Raw genomic sequence first — 21416 nt, 5'->3', positions numbered from 1 at the left:
CATATTTAATAGACTAGACAGAAGATAGCAGCGTCCTAGTTGAGTGCAATTCACCTCAGTTCTCAGATGGCAAATAGTGGTAAAAATACTGTACCCCTCAGTTGGAAGCTGTACATTCCTAAAGAATACCTTTTTGATGTCAGTTTTCAGGTGGTGAACACTGAAGGACAATACCATTTATCCTAAAAAGATCCTGAACACATGAACACTTCTGTGTCGGACATGATTAATTCAAGGCCATGGCAGAGTACAACCATCAGCTTGACGGTTTGGTTTGCTCAGACGAAACATGTTTCAAGTGGGAAAAAAAGCTGATTAGGGGCTACTCATGCTGACAAAAAACATGAGGTTGGTATTCTGCGATAGCTACATGAATTAACTGGAGCATATAACTTACAAGGTCCACACTCCAAACCTAGAGCCAGTTTCAATAACATGTGTTTTTTCTTCTTCTCTGTATTGCAAGACAACATACGCTACATTGATGAATGTAAAGCAACTTTAATGGTTTAAAAACTCACCAGCACATGAGCCATCGATCTCCTCATACGCAAGGCTGCAGACACATCTTCCCAAGGGGACCAACCAGTCTCCATCAGCTCCACAGAACAGTTTGGGTGTGTCTCTTTCTTCGGCGTGGTCAACACAAGCCCCCCTCACCTCAACCAATGAAGAAGAGTCCACACGAGGCACTGTGTCTGGAAATGAGGCCAGGTTCCTCAGCGTGAACGGACATTTCTTATAGTAAATCCGAACTGAAACCAAGGCAATGCAGGCACCGATGTCCTGAAACGCCAGATAGAAGCCCTTTCTGGTCATGGGCCCCACCTCACGCACCTCTGTGTTGAGCTTAAGGATGCGATCGCCGAGATCCATCTGAGTGAAGCTTTCATCAGCAGCGATGGTGTCTATCTTGGTGTACTGCGGGGGCTTGAATTTGACACTGTGAGCCTCGTCAGTTTCATGGTAGAAAAGATTGAAAGTCTCCTTGCAGGTACCAGACACCCAAGGGATGGAGTTGCAGTCACGCAGCGTGAAGCGAAGCTCCACGTAGATCTTTTGGGCAGCCTGCCGAGAGATCCAGTTGGAGCGAAGCCAGTTGTTCTGGTTGGGCTCCATCACATTGCAAACCTGGAAAGTATGGATGGGCCGGTTCTGCTCGTCCATCTCCGTGATGGCGTCCCACTAAATAGTAAATTAGAAGAGAATGGGGGGTAGAAGATGAAAGAAGAGGGAAAGAGGGAAAAGCAAAGAATAGTAATTAATGAATCAATAGTAATTAAATGATAAGACCAAACGTATTAAGTCCCTGGGGTGGACTCAGGAGGCAAGCTTTTTCAATATAATTGTGATGGCTAGAATGAAGAACACTGTTATTTTTACGAGTACGTTTTTAAATATAGGTTTTGTCCTGATTGTGGCACTTAAAGACATGTCATGGGGTCATGGATGTCCAAAAGGTTCATCCCTTTTAAAATATGCCAATTTAATTTCAATCTGCCTGTTTCTACCTATTATGGGATACCTTGTGTAAAGGTGGTATGTGGGCAAGAAGTTTAATTGAAAATGTAAGACCTCCCAAGAAGAATTACGTTGTTGATTCGGGTGGATGGGTATGTCAAGAAAACATTGGGCATCATCACAGGAGACTGCTGTTCGTTTCCAGCTTGCAACCGTAACCATGATTAAAAAGCTCCTTTAGTGTTGGCTTAATCATTTTTACCAACCAAACTACGGAATTCCACCAACCGTATCTACATACTTCTGAAACCAAACCCGGCTCTTTTCCTAAAGTGTTTTTTGTGTGTAACCAAACCTACCTAACTAACATTCTAGTTTCTGCAGTTCTATTATTTAATCCATTTAGTCCTAGTTGTGTTGTTAACTTGAGTAGCACAAGCCTCTGTGGCATGCTAAATCATGCTGATTTATGGTCATTTCAGTATGCATACTGTCATCATTATTGAAATAACAACCCAACTAATTTCTTAATTGATTACATTCCATTCACATTCATGTATTGGTTATATGTAACTTCAATCAACAACTTGTTTGCTGAATGAGCTCCCATCCATAGTACCTGCTGGTCATGGGTGCAAACTGCCAAACAGGAAAATAATGGACTTTTCTTTTTCTTTGTTGTTTCATGGAATACTTAGTTTTAGTAGTTTGAATCTTATCAGGTCAGACAGTTAGTTGTCGAGACATTTGGACCAAAATGATGAACGGGCAGAATATATTATCCTCAACACTGGCAGGAAAGAAGAAGAAAAAACCATGAAGAAACTAATTATGTTTTTTGCTCTTATTCCGTCAGGTATTTCAAGGTATGTTTCCTCTTGAATGCTGTCTGACTCCAGATGCCAGTCATCAGCTCTGCACCTCCCAGGTCACAGCTGGGCAGGGTCATGAGGTCACCTGTCCCCATGTTGACGGGAGAGGAGTTAATGGGGGTTTTTAGCCCCCATGTCCCGGACGGCTCTCTGGTTTTATTAGAGTGGGGACTGGCTACATGGGTGACCCCAAAACCATCCAACCCCGACCTCCTAGAATCAAATTACTTGCCTGGGAAAAGGGGCTCTCAAATCACTTTGCTTACAATTCAGCACTGGACCCTCCACAAGCTGCTGTGTTTGCCTTTGTGTGTGTCTGGCATTATTTTTAGACTGATATCCAAACCAATTAACGTAATCTTTATAGGATGAGGGTATAATTTATAACTATTACGACTCCCACTATTATTTCAGCCACACTTGTAGACCAAATACTGTCTCTTGGTAGGAGCCAAATAACACTATAATCAACACATGAGACAAGAGACAAGCACAAGATGCAAGTGGGAGGTTAGGTGAGGAAGTCCAACAATGAAGCTATTAATTACCAACCAACACACTCACACAACAATAATTTTGTTTAAAAGTAAACTGACGACAACAAACACACAAGTTATGTCCCCATTCTCCGGTCTGAGAGAGGAGATCCCCATTCTAATTAAAGGCTGGAAAACAACTCCTTTATAGGCAAACACAGTGCAGGGAGTTGCAATAGAGCTGCTGGTTAATTTACAAAGACTATTTGCCTGATAAGCTTGTGCATTTAATAAGCTATTTTGCACTTAGCTAAATATTACCTGTGGATGAGCGTAGTAATCAAAGCCAAATGTTTGCTTTCACATACTCATTATCCTTTTTAATAACATGTTCTAATTCAATCATCCAAGGACGACAGGCTTTAATTTGCTCTTCCCTAAAGGTGTTATTGTAGAATTACTGTCAATCAAATAGATTTTGATTAGATGTGATATTGCCCATTACATGTGAGGCTATGCACAATGGATTTAGTTGGGCATACAAAAGTACTGCAGTAAATTAAGGTAAAATGTACTTATTCTGTAATTAAAAGCCAACAATCATCTTATAAAGATTCACCTCTGTTAACTTTGCAGCAAAGAAGGAACAGTATCGCAGACTGTCCAGCTTTCCACATTAATAGCAATTAAACAATGGGTGAGGAATATTTCAATTTTATAAAAAATGTGTTAAATGTATTCATATTCAGATAAAAACCCTAATTACATATCTACATACATAATTGCCTTGTACTCTATGTCTGACTTAAGGAATAGTTCAGCATTATCGGAGATAGATATCATTTTATATATGTATTCACTGTATATATGTATTCACTTTTTTACAGAGAGTTTAGTGATTTAATTAACATTTCTGCTGTGTCTTTCCTGTAAATATGAAGCTACGGCAAGCTATGCTTGGACAAATATTTTGGTATTATACCAGGGTCTAAAGAAATCCAGAAAAAAAAGATCCAGGTGGAATGATTTTCAATACTGCGGCTCTTTCTATTATGCTGCATTGATGTCATATATTGTAGACAGAGCACAGTCCGGCCACCAGAGGTCGGCCTCTAAGGAGTAACAGGCGGGTTTTGGGTTTCGTTGAAACTGATATTTTTGGGGTTTCTGTTGTTTTATTACACAGATGCTCAGCTTGCTCTGGCCATGGAACTGTGTTTAAACATGCGGATTCAATCCACCCGTCAGGGCTTTTCAATCTGATTTGACCCCCGCTCTTGACCTGCAGAGGTGTCAGTGGGAGGAAAGATGCAGCAGCACTTTAGAAGAGTTACTGAACGAATTGAGATAATACAGGACGATACATTGTCTTGGTTTGAAAAGGAGATGTTTGACATTTCCACATTGGAGACATGACTTGGGAATCAAGGTCATCATTAAAATATATGAAACAGTAAAGGCTTGTCTGTTGAACACACAAACAAACTGAGATTGGCGATAAGGGTCTTTCTACAAGACATATTGTGCAACTGTATCAATGGCTTCAAGCTCGAAGAGATGAACGGACAACACGTTGTATTTTATGAGCCAGAAGATCAATATATTGCAAATTCTGTACTTGTCAGAATTTGAGTAATTATTTTTTATTATACACCACATACAATACATGTTTTCAGTTCCTGCCAATTATTTTAAATTTGGTTTATGATGCTTGACGGACATAAAAGTGCAGAGTGGTGTCAAGTGTCTTAATTAAACTTTATGTTCTTTTAATGGTTGCTAAAGGGCAACCAAGCAATCCACGGAGCCCCAGTCTATCATCTCTCGGTAGTGACCGTTACATAACTGAACAAGACATGTCTTTCCCAGGACTGTGTTTGTGTGTGGACACAGAGCAAAGTCAGACAGCTTTTAGCCTTTCTTTTCAGGACGTTTTATAATGTATCCAGGCTGGTTTCTGTACTTACGGGATCAGCGTTCTAATATCTTGATTACGACCGAAAACATTCCTCTTAATGGAGTACATTCTTTAGTAACAGAGTAGTGTGTGAAAGTTGTTTGAAACAGAGAGAGAGAGAGAAGATAGAAAGCAGGAGATAAAGAAAGAGATGGACATAAAACGTGTTAAGCATGCATGGAGAGATGCTGCAGAGTGTTACATCAGGAGATACAAGAGAATTACTAAAGTTAGGAGGCAATTAAATGAGCTCAAACGACACTGGAGATAGACTGTGGCCAGAGACAGAGAGGTAGAGGCAGAGATGTTATTGTGTTTGGTCCCTAAGGGGGAAAACAATCCACGGTGATAGGAACATATTGCTACTTGAATCCCCAACTAAATACCATTCAAACATGATCTAAAAGCCTTCAAGACTTCCTCATCTTGTCAGCTAGCTGATACTGTCAAGCTGCTATGTGGTGTCAGCACTTTAAAATGAGTCACTCTGTTGCTTTACGTTTATAAGAGCAAGACATTGAGTTTTTCCTATGTTGTCTTTCAAGCAATGAAATGGATTTCCTCTTAATTGACTTCAAAATATGAGGCGACAGCATCACACCTTTGGGCCCAAGCCCAAAGTCCCTTTGAAATCACCAACCTGACGGGACCATAGCCACTTTATTGTGTGTCACACTGATGTGTCATCTGAATAAGAACTTCTTTTTCAAAGTAGAAAACTTAAAGTGAAGCCCCCTCAATAACCTGCCATCGAGCCTGAACATGCATAATTGAAAAACGGTCAAATGTGTCTGATTGATTGCAGCCTGAGACCAAAGCCCTTAGAGTCCATCACTCCCGCACATGAAAGAGAGCCAGACATTTTACTGGCCACTCGCCCGGAGATGAGCTCTTTTTATTTAAACTGTAAAACCTGGAGCCCTACGGACAACAGCACTTTTTAATCGAAATTAAACATTTAGTGATTCCATGTGTTCTACTTGGTTGGGTCAAAAAACAAAAAAATTAAACATTCAGCGATTCCATGCGTTCTACTCGGTTGGGACAAACAAGAAGAAAAAAAAATGTAACACAATTTAAAAGTCAAATGTCGCTCTGTGCAAATGAGAATGTGTTATGACCTACCAATAAAGAATGACTTAATAATTAGGCCTATTACTAAAAGAAACCAATGGGGCAGACACACACACACACACACACACACACACACAGTTACTGTGTAGTGGACCAAGTATCAACTGGTTTATTGATACCATTAAAACGATCTCAAATGTTCCCAATTCATGGATACACATATAAGCATGTACAATTGTGTTGTAATATACATTTCAATTAATGACAATAAACAAGCCTTGACAGTCAAAAGTATGGAAATGGTTGGACCTAAAAATATATGAGCTATCTGTGTGCCTGAATAATGAATAATGAAATTAATATACAGTACACCTTTTCATCCGGTGGCTGTAATTTAGCAGGCCCCACAGCAGTTTTAGGGAGGAATTACAAATGTCCTATGGGGAAACAAGGACACTGCATATTGTATATTGTTGGTGTGAAAGACGAATACAGTCAAATCACAGGTGTTCATTTGGGCCACAGGAGACTTGATCCGTATAAATATTTATAATTTCACTTTTTTGTTGTCATCACCAGGGATTGCAGGACGCTACAGAGTGTCCTGCAGCTTCACCGGCTCTTCTCAGAACAAAACATGCTCCTTCCTACTGTGGCTGCACACACACTGTGTCAGTGGACTTGGGAGCAGGTGTGTTCTGGTCTCTGGAGGCTTCCTCTCACAATTAAAGCAAAGACAGACATTTTCTTTCTTCAGATCATTGTCTTTTCTTTTTTGTTTCTCTTTTTGTGTTTTTTTCCCTCCCTCTGACAATATTTCTACACAAAACATAGGAGAGCAATTCCTTTTGACATCTTTGACACAATTTGACATACAGTGGGCGTAAAATAAAAACCTGCCGTTCATCAACGTGAGGACAAACTAATTAACTCTAAAACAACGAGAATTACTCCCTCTGCTGGACTTACCCCTGTTGGGTCATTTATCTCTCTTGTCCTTTTTGCCATTAACTTCACAGCCGGGTGATTACATTATAACTATATATCACATTACAGTTTGGCTGGGAAAAGATACCACTTAGTCGCACCACCAACATGCCACCTCGCCTTGTCAAAGTCTAAATACGCATTTAATCCCATCTATGGTATGTCAACGCTTCTGTTTCTAAAGACAACTAAGACATGATACACTTAATACTCTGGCAGAAAAGGATAACTTAATCTGAAGGGTCGGGGTCTATTTAGGACATTCTCATTTGTTCAGGAAGTATTGCATCGTGTTTTTAGGTGACTTGTTATTTCTCCATACGTAGTGTGCATTCTTTAACACCCAGTAATTAAAAGCATTTCTTACAAAGATTTCTAAACCATTTTTTCTCTCTTTTCTCTGTTGCATCATTCCATATTATTCTTTTCCTCTGCTTCTTTCTTTTTCTCTATCTAAGCTATCTCTCCATTATTCCTCCATCTTCATCTATTTTTCCCCTTTCTATCCCCATGTCTTTCTGTTTGTCTAATAGTTGATGCCCACTCTATCTCTGTCTTCCCCTATGCACGTTGTCTCTTACACACAAGGATGCATCTTTTCTGAACTGTGTGTGTGTGTGTGTGTGTGTGTGCATGTGCATTTGTGTGTGTGCGTGCGTGTGTGTGTGCGTTTGCGATGCCACTGACACTGGGATTGAGAGATTTTAATTTAATCCGAGAGCCTCCCTCAGTGATGGATGAAAAATCTCCGCCTCCACCTCACACATACACATGCGATAGCAATAGAAATGAGGGAGATGGATGAAGAGTCCTTGCTCACTAGGGAATTTGATGTCAGCTCTTTGACTTTATGAGAAAAGAACAAATAATGAAAAGAAAGTAAAACAACTAAAACTGAATGGGAGAAAGTAAGGAAAAAAGGTGCAAATGCTAAATTTGAATGTGTTCTTGCAGCATTTGTAAGACTTATGAATATTAACGATCACTGGCTGCTAATTCTGACTGTTAGAGAGAGCGAATAAAATCCCTTCACCAACCATTTCATGTGATTTAGTTTCAGAGACTATCAGGAACATTTTTACATGCAAAACCACTTCATGAACTGCCAACTAACACACTCACCATATAAAATATAATACAATGTATTTTACAATAGAACATACTTACTCTCAGCAAGCTGGAAATTACAAATATGATATATGTACTAGCTTAATTTAAATCATTCCATTTTATCCAAAAATCTATGCTCTTGTGTTTATCAATTGTTTGTGTTTGTGTTTCAGAAGTTGGTCTAAAGAGGGCTCATCAGGGACAAGTGGGGCTAAACTCATTGTGTCTAACAGTTGTGACAAGACAATCAATACTTTGATTGGAGAATTATGGAAATAGATTTCCACTGTGTACTTTCGGACTTCCAATTCAATAAGTAAAGGTGTGCCAATGAGGAATATTGATATAATTTGACACTGGACGGAAACTGCATAACAATATTGAATATGTCAGAAAATCCTTTATATTGACATCATAACAAAATGAATGAAAACCACTCTACAGCCTGTTGGTAGACAGGCTGTAGAGTGGTAGAGCCAGTAACCTTAACGCTTAGTTTCAATCCTTACTTTGTAATCAGTTTTCTGCCTTTTCTTTGTATGTCTCATAATTGTGTAGCGCAGTGTGTTAAGTTTGTGTAACATTATTGAGAACAATATATTGTCCAGTTTCAAACACTTTCCTTAGGCGTTATAACAACCCATTAGGTTGGCTTTATATTTATATTCTAAGGTCTGGATGATCAAGTACACTTGCTCTATTCTCTTTAATGGATCTATAAGGAGAATTACTAATGAGTGCAATCTATAATTATGAGGCTTTGCAGGTGGGATGCAGAAATATAAACGCAACATTCTGAAAGAAGCTGACTGCAAATATCAGATGTCTGATATTTCAGTAAATTATGGCTATAATTGTTATCATTCACACCCAGACCTGTACACCAGATGGAGCACAGTATTGGTCCAGACAGCACACTGAAGTTGCACTTGCTAGAGCTGACTGGCATCATCTGTTTCATGCATGCTTCACAATCACTGGTTCATTCACAGTTTGTGATCAGCTGATTAGTAATGTCCATATTCAAGGATACTCTATTGTCATTATGCAATGCACAATGTAATGCAGTGGAAGCCCATTTGCTAAGCTAGTAAAAGACAACAAAACAAAAACAACAGTAAACAATTCTCTGGGCAGATAATATGGCTTGCATCTTAACTTAAAAAAACTGGATATCAGGGAAAACATGACCTGTAAGCACAAAGCATCACCCATGGAGACAAAAAGCGCCTCCTCTTGTTTGCACCCTTCAAGTGCAGCTTGATCCAAGATGCCATAATGGAGCATGTCTCAGTTAAGAGTGTGGGAACAACAGTCACCAAAAAGGTTGCAAAGTTCATGGGAGCTATCGGTCGGCAGCGTCGTTGCCATATTAATTCAGAAATCTAACTTTATAAACATTTGCTACAAATGGTCAATTTATTGATGCATTTTTATTAAGTCCTTCTTAGATATCTGTTCTTTTGTCACTGCTCTTATGGGACTGATTCTTCAATTTAAAACAAGAGATGTAAACCACATTACTTTTTACACACACACACACACACACACACACACACACACACACACACACACACACACACACAGACAGTATCCCACTGCCTGTCAACAGCAAATCCCCAAATCAATAGGAGAAGTGAACAGTGGTGAGCAAATGAAATCCAAAGGCCCTGTGCTTCACTCATTCCTGCATCCATCACAGTGGATGGGTGGCCAGCAGGGTGGAGGCAGAGCACCCGCATCAATCTGTCATCCCGGTGGTGCGCTCACAAAGTGACACCCTGTTGGCGATGGCCTCAGTCATCCTCCTAAGAGAACCGAGGGCACTGAAGATAGAGTTCGACCTGTGCTGACATTTTAAAGACTGATTATGTTGGACTTATGTTTGCTTGGAGCTGATAACCACTATCTTTGTGCGTGGAGCATCTTTTTTAGAGCGATGAGACACCCAAACGATACAGATTAAGTGGTTCCTCTAGAGTTGTATTCTGTCCATAATGTAAACACCTCGGAAGATTTATGACAAACCACTGTGCAAAACTCGTAAAATTAAAGTGTTCCCTTGAGGCATTTGATTGCAGGTTTAACTGTTGGGTAAATTCCTCCAACTACACTGGAATCATTTCGTTGGTCAGACATTGACCCCATAATAATTTACCGATACACCTCGATCATTATCAGCGGTGAGCACAGCGTGGCTGGCCCATGTATTGCCAATACAAGGGCCAGCCTTGGCTTTCGATATGTTTTTGAAACCCGATTTGAACTTGAATTTACACACAGACCAAACCATCACAAGGCACTGAACTGACCACGCAAATAACAACAACAAAGCAAACTGCTCCCTTCTGAAAGTATGAAGCCGGTTATGCCACATTGTGCCATCTTTGCCGAGTTGCTTTATCACAATACATTGTAAAAACGTCGGTGATGTATTGACTTTGACCACCAACAGCAGGTTGACATTATAGTTTTGAGTGAAATGTCTATTGCATGTATTGCCGAGACTTTTTTGTGAAACACATTCATGTCTCCTTCAGGATGACCTTTGCATAATCCCTTCACTTTTCATCTAGCGCTGTCGTCGGCTTAAAATGATCATTTCTCTGATGCTTTGTTTAATGACCACATAGCTGCAATGAATGAATGGCATTCCCATCAGCTTCAGATACATTGTTTGTGTCATGTTAACGTGTCTTATCAGCATGAAATACATCTCACAAGTAAATATATGGTTGTTCCTTTGTAGCAAAAGAAAAATATGTTTTGAGCTAAAGTGATAGGAATTTGTATTTTTAACAGAATTATAATGAGAGTGCTATTTTGCATTGAGATGTAATGTCCCTGTTTCAATTAAAATGCCTTTTTGTGACAATTTTCCTAGAGTGAATTCAAACCTGTGGCTAACAAAAGCACTGAATCCCTTGATGTTTGCACGTGAAAACTGTCAGATCTCTAGTCACAATGAGCATACAGTATCTTCACTGTTGGCAAAACTATAATTCATCAGCAGCTTCCAAACCCACATGCCAGTACACACCTATCCACCTGCAGGATTAACACTGGATAAGGGCATGAACCATGTCTCCTTTCAACCTCTTCTCCTCTATCTCATTTGCCTAAACGGTGATATGTCACTCCCCTCCAGACACGTTGACTCAGTCTCATCTGAGCTGACACGGACCAGAGACCTTTTTTTCTTTTTTATCCCTCCACCGGCTCAGGCAAACTGTGCGTGGGAAAAACGAGGGGAAAAGAGCTTGTCGTTTTACATATCTATTTTTGACAAAGAGGCGGGCGGGCAGTCTGGAATGTCAATGTTTGGCTCAGCAGCCTCTGACTGATGTGAGATCACAGTGACGGCTGCACGCAGCGGTACACACACACAGACTTAGCCAGTGGGGGAGGAAGCCGGGTGCAACCAGAGACAGCTTAGATAAGACCAGGTCACCCAGGTAGAGGGGAGCACGCTGCACAGACACACAAACAGACCCGGAACATGGATTCAGTGTCGAGTTATATTTGTTTTATACTCTAAACAAATAGGTAGCTCTCAAACCGAGTTCTTTGGTTGCGAATGTTATATCATGCTTTATATTGTGAATTCATGAGAAGAGTCTCTGATAATCTCAGTTCTGTCTACACTTCAACCTATTCAGTATTGAAAGCTAATCTTTTTTCTGATCTGCACTCACGATTCAAAAGCAGGGGTCTAACTGGTATCAACTTTAGCCAAACACTGGAGTCAATGATAAGAATACAACTGACATTTTAAACTGTAGAAGGTCAGCACTGTCTCATTCATTCTTTCACCCCAATTCAAATCTGCTTTTTTGTTCTGACACAGGAGAAACTAAATGTTCAAGCTCAAGGCAGCAGCAGTATTATGAGGAGACAAGTTATGCTTCAACAGAATAGAAGGGAAATAACTGTGTCATCTGGAGTAACATTATAAACATCACTTGTATTATAATGTTTCATTTAGTTAATTAAACTGCCCTCCCTCTGCAGACATACAGGATGCAACACACAAACACAACGGTAACACATTGCCTCGTGCCTGATTCCACAGTCTGCTGCTCTCTGTTAAGAGGAGGCTGTCAGAGAGCCAGAGAGAGGGGGTTGAGACAGAAATATGGTGAAAAGGAAGAAAATGGGAGAAAGATATCAAGAGGATGGGGAAAGAGGAAGATGAAGAGTACCGGAGGCACAAGACAGTAAGACAGAGTGGACAAGAGGTAAAGAGAACATGGTGCATGCAGAGCTGTTTGTAACAATGTGTGAGGATGAGGTGTGTGTGTGTGTGTGTGTGTGTGTGTGTGTGTGTGTGCGTGTTGCAGCACTTCTGTAAGCTTGAGGGCCAAAGCTTCTCTCGTAACAATAGAACAGATAAGGGGTAAAGGAATTGAAGAATAGTTTTCAAGGAATGCTTTAGAATAAAGATTGAAGGTTAAGGTGAGAATTAAGAGGACTGTAGGCTTTGGTTGGTGGGATGTAGCTGAAGCACAGCTGCGACACCTGACATTGAATTAAATGCAAAAATACACAAAATGGAGATGAAAAACAAAACTTGCAAAGCCACTCACTTTCCAAAGAAAGGTGCAAACTATATAAAAGGTTTACTCTAACTCTGAGTCCGCTGCCAATGATAATGCCATCCATTAATCGTCTTGTCTTTTTGAAAGATACAGACAGATAGACTAGAAAAGGTTCATCGAATATATTTTCCTGAGAAGTGACCTTTCCCTGCTGGGAAAATAATGATTATCCTCTTTTGAAAATAAGCTGGAGATTGAGATTGGTCCCCCAGTGCAGTGACAAAAGAACAGATATCTAAGAAGGATTTGAAACACTGATATTGCGAAATATAAAGCAGCAGTTATATTGACATCTCAATGAGTGCATGTAAAATTTAGCCCAAATGTCCACTAGTATTCTTTGCTACTTCTATAATTTTTTTGTTTGCGTTCTAGGTCTTGAGTTAGTGTGTTGCAGTCTCTCCACCCACATCTGCCTGTCTGTCTGGTGACAGCAGGAGACATCTTCCCTTAGCAAAGCTATCTGACTCCAGTCTGTAACGCTTAAACAAGCTTGACTGGAAATGAGTGCAGACAAAACGGGATTGTCTGGCCTGCTCGATCAATTAGGACCGAGGGAGCAGCACAGAGAAAGGCAGAGAGAGCATGCGGTGTGGCGCGGCTTTCAGCATCCTCAGAATTTGGATAAAATCTTAAGTGCATTTAAGAGAGCATGCCAGACAAAACATTCATCTCAGATGAAACCAAATCCCACTTACGGGAACCATCATCTGACCCCAAACGGCCCCACACACCTTTCCATGTAGGATCCAAGATCTAGACTGAAGTTCGACTTGAGAGCTGAGAAGAAAAATAAGATATTTCTCTCTCAAATTCTTCTCTTTTTCTGCTTGTAAAAGAGACAAAGACGATACACTGTGGAGCTTCAGGGGAGGAATCTTAGACAAGTGACCACGTCTCTCTTTTCTTCTTTTTCTCTCTCTCTCTGTGCTTTACTTTCTCCACAGATATGTTGTTTACAAGTGTGTTTTGCAAGCCTTAGAGACAAATGATATTGGATGCGGGGACTTCGCCATCATTGAGGGTTTAGTAAATTGAAACCAAGGCTGAAAGGGAGAGGAAAGGAGGGAGAAAGGTGGCAGTTTTGTCCTGCGGTGCTGTGATCAATCTTCTACCCCAGCGTTCTGTTACAACAAGCAGCAAAGCTCCTATCCATCCATTCCCTCCACTGTTGTAAATTGGGGTTGAGGGAATTTGGGAGGCGAGTGATCTTTATTCAGATTGAATGAGCTGGAATGAAAGGTTTTCCATTTCCCCCAAAAGCAGTTTGAAATATGTAAACTCTACTGAGCTACCAAGCTAAATGAGCTCAAATATCAGTTGTGGCACATTTCTCACTGTCTCCCTCTGTTTATGGGACCAGAGTAAAAACTAACTATGAATATGGAAGCACGTTATTTAAACTCATTGGAAACCATTTGACTTTTTGAATATGAAATGGGAGCCATTTTAATTTTCCGCATGACAGGATACGTGACCTTCAGCAGCTGCAACAGCAACAGTAAAGGGTGTCATCCACGTGCAACACACATGGTCTGTATATAAGAAGTGGAGGTAGTCATGGGGGCGTCACCCACCGGTTTGTAGACTGCTGTGAGTTTGGCCATTTGGCCGTCGCCATCTTGGTTTATGGCCGTAGCAATCTTGATTTTTTTGCAACTGGTGAGCGTAAGTTACCATATTTGGAATGCGAAGGAGTGACGTAGAGACACTGTGTACGGTTCTGATAGCGGCAGCAACCTGTCAATCACAGTAAGCCTGTGAAGAAGAAGAGATGGTGAGAGATAAAGGAGTGCAGGAGGAGGGACTTGGGCAGATTATGATGTTATTATCTCTAAGAATGAAAATGTATACTTTTTTGTCAATGATTGTGATTAGAGGTTGTAAATATAGGGAAATCAAGAAATCAGTAAGGGGTTTTTCCTCTCATCTCTCTACTGACTACTATTTAATAAAAGCATAAAATGCCCCCCCCCCCCCACACAAGAAAACCTTGTCTTATGATGGTGATTTTCAAACACTTTGACTTGGTTCATTAGTGCCATTTTATGATGAGTATGATTATTATTTTACGGTCCACAGTATTGTCTCCATCAACGTTTTGTGATTTTATAAAATGTCCCGTTCCTCATACAGTAAACCTTACACTCTCCTTTATTTCATGTATTATTTTTATATGTGGATGGCTTTGGTATTATCCAGTTGTTCTTGCCTCTTATGGCTAAAAAGATTAAAGGACATATAAAATGTGTCGATTGATACCAAAGGAAGCATTTAAATCATGTAATATGTGCCTAACATTTACAAATGACCTAATCAAAAGTACTTTATTGTAGTTCTGCAATTAATAATAGCTTGTCACTTCCCTGAGTCTATTGATCGGACAGGGAGTATAAAATGTCAGCTTTGTGTTGATTAATCTCTCTTCGGAACCTTTTTGTTTTCCATTTCAAAGTGTCAGATTGGATTCTCTTCAATGGCTCTTTCCGAGCTTACTGACATGTGTATGCCCAAAACAGATGACGATGTATTTTGTTCTATTGTGACAAGAGAATACAATAAACCATATGTACTGTAGACTGGGAGTTACGCCGCAGTCTCTGTGTGAGGTGTGTGTGTGCGTGTGTGTGTGTGTGTGTGTGTGCATCTTCCCTTGCTTTTCTATCAGACCACAGAGAGTGTGACAAATGGATGTGTCAGATCTTGATGGAGCCCTGTGATTGCTCTGCTAGCACAAAGCTATGACAAGACGATAGACAGCCCCGAAGAAAAAAGTCCTGTTTCAATCAACCGCACATAATCTGGGAGACAAAGAACAATGTTCACCTGTTGATAGAAAGACTTGGGCTTTCATCCTGAAGGAAGATCATTTCATAATTCAGAATTTAAATCTGGAAGTATTTGTGAAAGCTGAAATTAGATTTCTGTACAATCTGTCACAGAAAGTCACCTGAAAATGATATCTTGGAGATGGATAATAGTACTGTCTAGTACTCCTTTAGGGACACTGAAAAGGGGACGGATTTCTGAGACCTGTTTGTGGTTCACAACTCACCATGATTAAAGATATTTGTACAAACTGGGTTATTAACTGGGTTAAGATTACTATTACAAAACAGAGCCGGCAATACATTTAGCTTATGGTACTTTTAGAAACTATTACTATGTTATTATTATAACAATTTCCTTAACAAAAATTACGTCATTCAGCGCTTTCTCCAGAATGTTACTGTTTAACATTTACATAAAACCATAAAGCCTGACACAATACTTTCCCCCAATATTTCAACAAATTCAATTCTCAAGATATATAAGGCGAACTTGCCTTTCTGTGCAGATTTCTAGTAATATTAATAATTACTAACTCTTCCTACACCACACTGAAACGATTTCTCAAATGCCAGAGATGTTATAAAGATGGTGTGTCTTATAGTGGGATTATATACATGGAGCCTGTCAGGGTTTAAAGGCATTAGAATAATTTGAAACAAAAGACAGATTTTAAAGGGTTTTATTACAAGGTCGAAATAACAGCGTAGAAAGCCTCTGCTCCGCATGATCATGTGTGACTATAGCAATATGACCATCTGCAGCACAAACAATAACACATGTGCTATAATTTCTGGTTGAATCTCTCACCAGCAATACCGTTTTTTAAGTCCCCGAAGGAAATTATAACCAATGTCTTAAATACTTAAACATACCGTATACGGTCTTTTGTAGGGGCTGTGATCAGCCCGCCGGCACTGCAGTTAAATCATAGCTAGTACATTGTAGAGTTGAGGTTTAGCTATGGAATACAGTAGAAATGCAACAGTGTCACAGTATTCTGAAACAAGTCAAGTGAAACAGACAGGAGTAAACCGCCTAGTGGAGAAAAAGCACTTTGACCTTGAGCAGGTTTCCTCTATCTGGGCAACCTCGTTCTTCTTTTGGAATGCATGTGCACAGGAGAATGTGAGCAATAGCCTGTGTGTGTGTGTGTATGTGTGTGTGTGTGTGCGTGTGTGTGTGTGTGTGTGTGTGTGTGTGAGAAGAAAACTCGAGTAAGAAACAGAGAGAAATATCAATGTATAAAAACACGTTATGATCCTGTTTCTGTGAGTATGAGTGTATCAGCAGATGTACCCGGATTACAGTGCAGTATCCTTCCTACCTGACTGACTGCAGTACAGTTTAAGAAGGCAAAGTTTACCAAACAATTTGATTATTTTGTATATTAGTAAATATCATAGTTAAATAATTATAACACTGAATGATCATAATTACAGAGTCAGAAGGTTCTTCAGCAGTTCCAATTGTTCTAACATGTTTCCATATCGCACTATTAAAAGCCATTTTCATCTTTCTGAATGAATATGACCACCTATGAATGTCTTATTGGCTGCCTTCCTGTCTGAATATATAACTTCTGATTATCTGCTTGTCTGTGCTAATGCATGATTGACTGCTTGAGTACAGGTATCACTTTGTAACTGCTTGTCTAACTACCAATAAAAAATGAACGGTTTTCTGTCTTCCACCTCTCCCTGTCCCACTTTCTTCCTTTCTCTTTGTCCATCTCCTTTTGGCTGTGCTTAGTTTTCTGCCTGCATGTGTCAGCTCATCTTAAACCAAACGCACACGTACACATAGATATTTCCCTTCCAGCGCAAATGTCAATATGCAGCAGAGGTAGGACGAGGGGAGAAGGAGAGGGGATAAGCGTGGTCAAACTAGGGGAGGGTGGAGGGAATCAGAGGACAACAGAATGGCGAGACCAAGATGCCGGTGTAAGAGAGAGAAAACTACACTTGTGAATTCCTAAAACCAATGTGCCATGATTAGCTGCACACGTTGCTAAAGAAGACCACAAGTCTAAGTGTATCCGGTACATAATAACGTTTAAAAGATATGAATGCATTCTTAGAGTCAACTGAAGTGTATATGAGACCGAAGCTATAGACTTTTTTAGTATAAAATTCCTTTTCTGTGTTTCCGGGCACAAATCCCGCCTCACTCACCCTGTGATTGGTTTGTACTCATTGTTTACATTGGTTGGATTGGTTAGGTTTAGGCCGAGTACGTTTGTATTGTATTAACACAAACGCACTTAATATGTATTGTATTAAGACAGTATTTTTCAAATAGTATTGAAATGAGCCCTTATCTAGAAATGTCTTTATTTAGACTGAACTAGTGACCTGATGTTCAAGATTTACAGAGCTTTTTACTCTTCAAAAGAAAGGCAAGCCTGTCTGTCTTACAGCAACAAAATATTAATTTTTTTCCCGCTACATCCCATACTCAAGTATTCAGCTCCTGCATTCAGCAAGGCGCTAATAACCTCCTCCCTCTTCCCTCCCTTATTCTCTCCTCTAGTTCCCATTTGCATCCATCCGGTGCCTCGGTCTCCCTCGCTTCCACCGTCTTCCTCTAACTCAGCCACACTGTATTCCTCCCATGCTGAGGGTAAGCCCAAAAAGCTGTCAGAATATGTTCTGCTGTCAGCGAGATGCCGAGTGGGAGCGCATTAGATATTGGCCTCGGTGTGTCCCTGACAAGAAACAAGCCAATTAAGGAATCCCCCGGCACTGCTTAAGCCCGGTTATGGCAGAGGTCCCTGAGACGAACACTGGTGTGCTAAATCATCATACCTTTTTTATATTAGAGTCTCCGTGGGGAGAAGTGGAGTGATTCTGGATTATTCCCTTTTTTTTCTTCTCCATTTCGCAGCGCTGCTGGCCATCACTCAGCAGCACGCCTTAGAGAAGTTTATCTGAGCTATGAAGGACACTGAAATACAGATTTCTCTCTCCCTCCTCCTCCCTGCCTGTTGTACAGGGCTCACTCTCAAGGCTAATAGTATTAGGGATGCAGGAAGTACTTTGAGATAAGCCTCAGGTCGTGTAGTTGCAATCAATTACTGTGGTTAAATATTGCAATAAAAAGATTACGGATTAGTATTGGGATGAAATGAAGAGGCTTGAGAGGGCATGCAAATGCGTTCTCGAGTGTGTAAGCAGTTGAATGTGTGTCTAATGCGTTACTCATCTTTCTTACTTTCTCTTGTTATATCCAATCACTCCCCGGCATGGCCTCCTATCTCCCTCTATCTCTTTCTTTCTCTTCTCTCTCTCTTTTCAGCCCCCCTCCCAACTCAAAGCCTGAATCTGATGGCAATTGTCTGAAAAGCGTTCCCCTAAACTGACAGACCTATTTGTTCAGAGGACTTTATGTCAACTAGCGGCTGCCTGAGCTTATTCATCTCATGTTGTATTGGGAGAATGATAAAGAGAGCTGGGTATTATTGTGGTGCATCATCACTCAATAACACAGTGGGAGGCTGATGGCAAAAGCTACATTAGCAAAATCATAAATGATCTGGAATTCAAAACTGTATGGATACGATGCTTTGCTTCCCCAGCCTGTCAATCACAAGTCCATTTGTTTTTGCTACAGTGTCCTACTTCAAACAATGTGAATTAAATGGTGTAGTTTTTGTACAACAGTCGAACTCCATAGAAGAGAAGGACACATGACATATATTGTATGTACAAACAGCCCTTGTAATGCAAAATACTACCCATTCCAAATATGATTGTAATACATTTTAATACATTGCCACGCAGATTTCTTAAAATATATATATTTTTTATGGAATTAATCCATTTTCAATTACTAGACACAATTTCATCAATCAATGACATGTTTCAATTGTTGCTGCCTGTCCTGCATGTTGGGGCTTTGAGGCAACCATATTGTCATGAGGGTAAGACACAAGTGCCTTCAATGGGCAGTCCAACCAAGTTTAGCAAAGAGGCCGGTTTTCGTCAGCAGCTGCCAAAAAGGATACGCATGTACATATTTAAACACACTTAATATGCATCATATCCACAGTACAGGTGACTGTGATGACAAAGTAGCTGGCTGCTATTAAAGAAAACTCACCGCTTACATAATGCTTTGTTTGTATACCCCCGGAAGATTTGACTTATTAGCTGCTTGGGATCTCTGACAATAGATAAAAATAGGATTATTCCCTCCCTTTATTATGGACAACCATCGCTCTCTGTGGTCCAACCCGCCTATGCTCAGATGCCATTATGATGTCAATGAGTGAAAACAAAAGGCAACATTAGGCATTTTTAATCCCTAAAAGCTGTTTCGTGTAATTTAATAAATAAACTGTTCCTCTCCCTGCTCCCCACCCCCAGCCCCCAACCGCCACTGGGAAATGACTCATGCATATTTCAGCAGTGTGTCTGCACATTCTGAGTGGAGCTTATTGTGGCTGCATGCAGACGCCGAATCAGTCCTCTTTTCCTTATCCTCTCTCCTGTCTCTCTCTTATTCACCCCTCTGACGCCCTGTTCTTCATAAGTATTCAGCATTTCAGAACATGGAGAGAAAGACTGAGAATGGAGAGACACGTCTTTGCCTCATGAAAACAACCTCCCCACATCTTTTCCACTGAAGAACCAGCTTGCCGCTGGGGTTCTCAAGCACGCACAATTATTAACTTTTACTGGAGGAAGAGTCAAAGTCCTTGAAAGACAGGATGCAGATCAATTGCTGTTCAATATGCATACATCTAATGAGTAAAAGCTTTGCGGGTGAATGTATTTTCCCACATATTCCCACATTGAGTAAAGTCATATTAACAAACATAACACAGTGCATTGTTTCCCCTTGTGGGCCAATTGAAACAGGTCTATTTACCTTCCGATCAGAGCAGGTAAAATAATCAAAGGGCACCTTCCAGTGAAGGCTGGGCTTGACCAAGAGGTATGATCATGTTTACAGTGTGTAAACATCTGTTTTCAACTTTCCTGTTTTTGAGTTGGAGACGCCTTGGGTGTGGAACTGCAGGGACATACATTTGTGATGAGGGATACCAAGCACAATAATTAATTGATTAAAGCATCTCAGTTTTTTCCTTTAATTTTCACTTAAATGAAAACCATTCGCAGGCGACTGAGATAATTACACGTAAAGATGCCCATATCGAGGAATTCATAGTTCAGCATTACTAACAAACTCTTACATTACGCAGACCGACAGCTACATCTTACCTTTAACTTTCATCTACAGTGTCTCTCCATTGCAAAGATGGAGCATTTTCGACCTTTAAAATCACAAATTGGATGCAAATATAAACATAGCAAAGTACCATAGGCCTACTTAGGTAGATTAGTAAAATTACCCATATTAAAAAATACAAAAAAAGTAGGCTAAAAGTAGAAAAAAGAAACAACTTTTCACAGTGATAAAAGTAAATGCAATGTGTTACTTTACACCCCTGGGGTATAATGTGGTTGCCATTTCTTTTGATTTTGGCATTGAAGACTTTCCATCCATTTTACATTTTGGCTCTTATCCACAATATTTGACAGAGAGCTTCAGGGCTTCTGCGTCTTCCTCAAGGGCACTTAAACATAGTTGGGATTATGGAGAAAGTATGAGAGAGAGGGGCAATGCACACCAGTATTGGAGAGAGGCTGACTACGGTGTAAAGAATGCTACAGGCCACCACTGTCTGGGCTATTTGTGGTTAACCTTCCTCTTCTACGAAACCTTCTCACCTTACTCTCTTTACAAGGGTTGTTTACTGGCTTTTGATAAAAACTTATCCATAAATATACACCCCAATTTCCACTTCACCTTCACATTTATATCATACGACGAGCTATATTCCTGGCAAACTCATCATCAGGTAATCATGTTGGAGCAGTTGAAATTATTTTAAGATGTGCATTGGGCAGGACCGACTGCTTATATCCTGAACTCAAACCAGTGTGCGACTCTGATAGGCAGCTACATGGTGTGCTGCTGTATGGAACTGATACCAGGCTGTGTCTAATATGGTGGGGATTGACTTCCTCTTGCTGGCTTCCTGGTA

At 40.3% G+C, this 21416-nt stretch overlaps 1 protein-coding gene across 1 annotated transcript in view; it reads right to left on the bottom strand.

Moving 5' to 3' along the window:
- Window positions 1–21416, bottom strand: part of epha6 (eph receptor A6) — a 131817-nt gene that overhangs the window by 99432 nt on the left and 10969 nt on the right. Inside the window, exon 3 of the mRNA XM_034561192.1 lies at window positions 522–1185. Coding sequence (XP_034417083.1) covers window positions 522–1185 — 664 coding nt within the window. The remainder of the gene's footprint in view (window positions 1–521; window positions 1186–21416) is intronic.

Source organism: Cyclopterus lumpus, chromosome 21 (assembly GCF_009769545.1).
Source record: "Cyclopterus lumpus isolate fCycLum1 chromosome 21, fCycLum1.pri, whole genome shotgun sequence".
In the NCBI taxonomy this organism is placed as follows: Eukaryota; Metazoa; Chordata; class Actinopteri; order Perciformes; family Cyclopteridae; genus Cyclopterus; species Cyclopterus lumpus.
The sequence above is the reverse complement of the archived record's forward strand: the minus strand, read 5'-3'. Positions and strand labels throughout refer to the sequence as shown.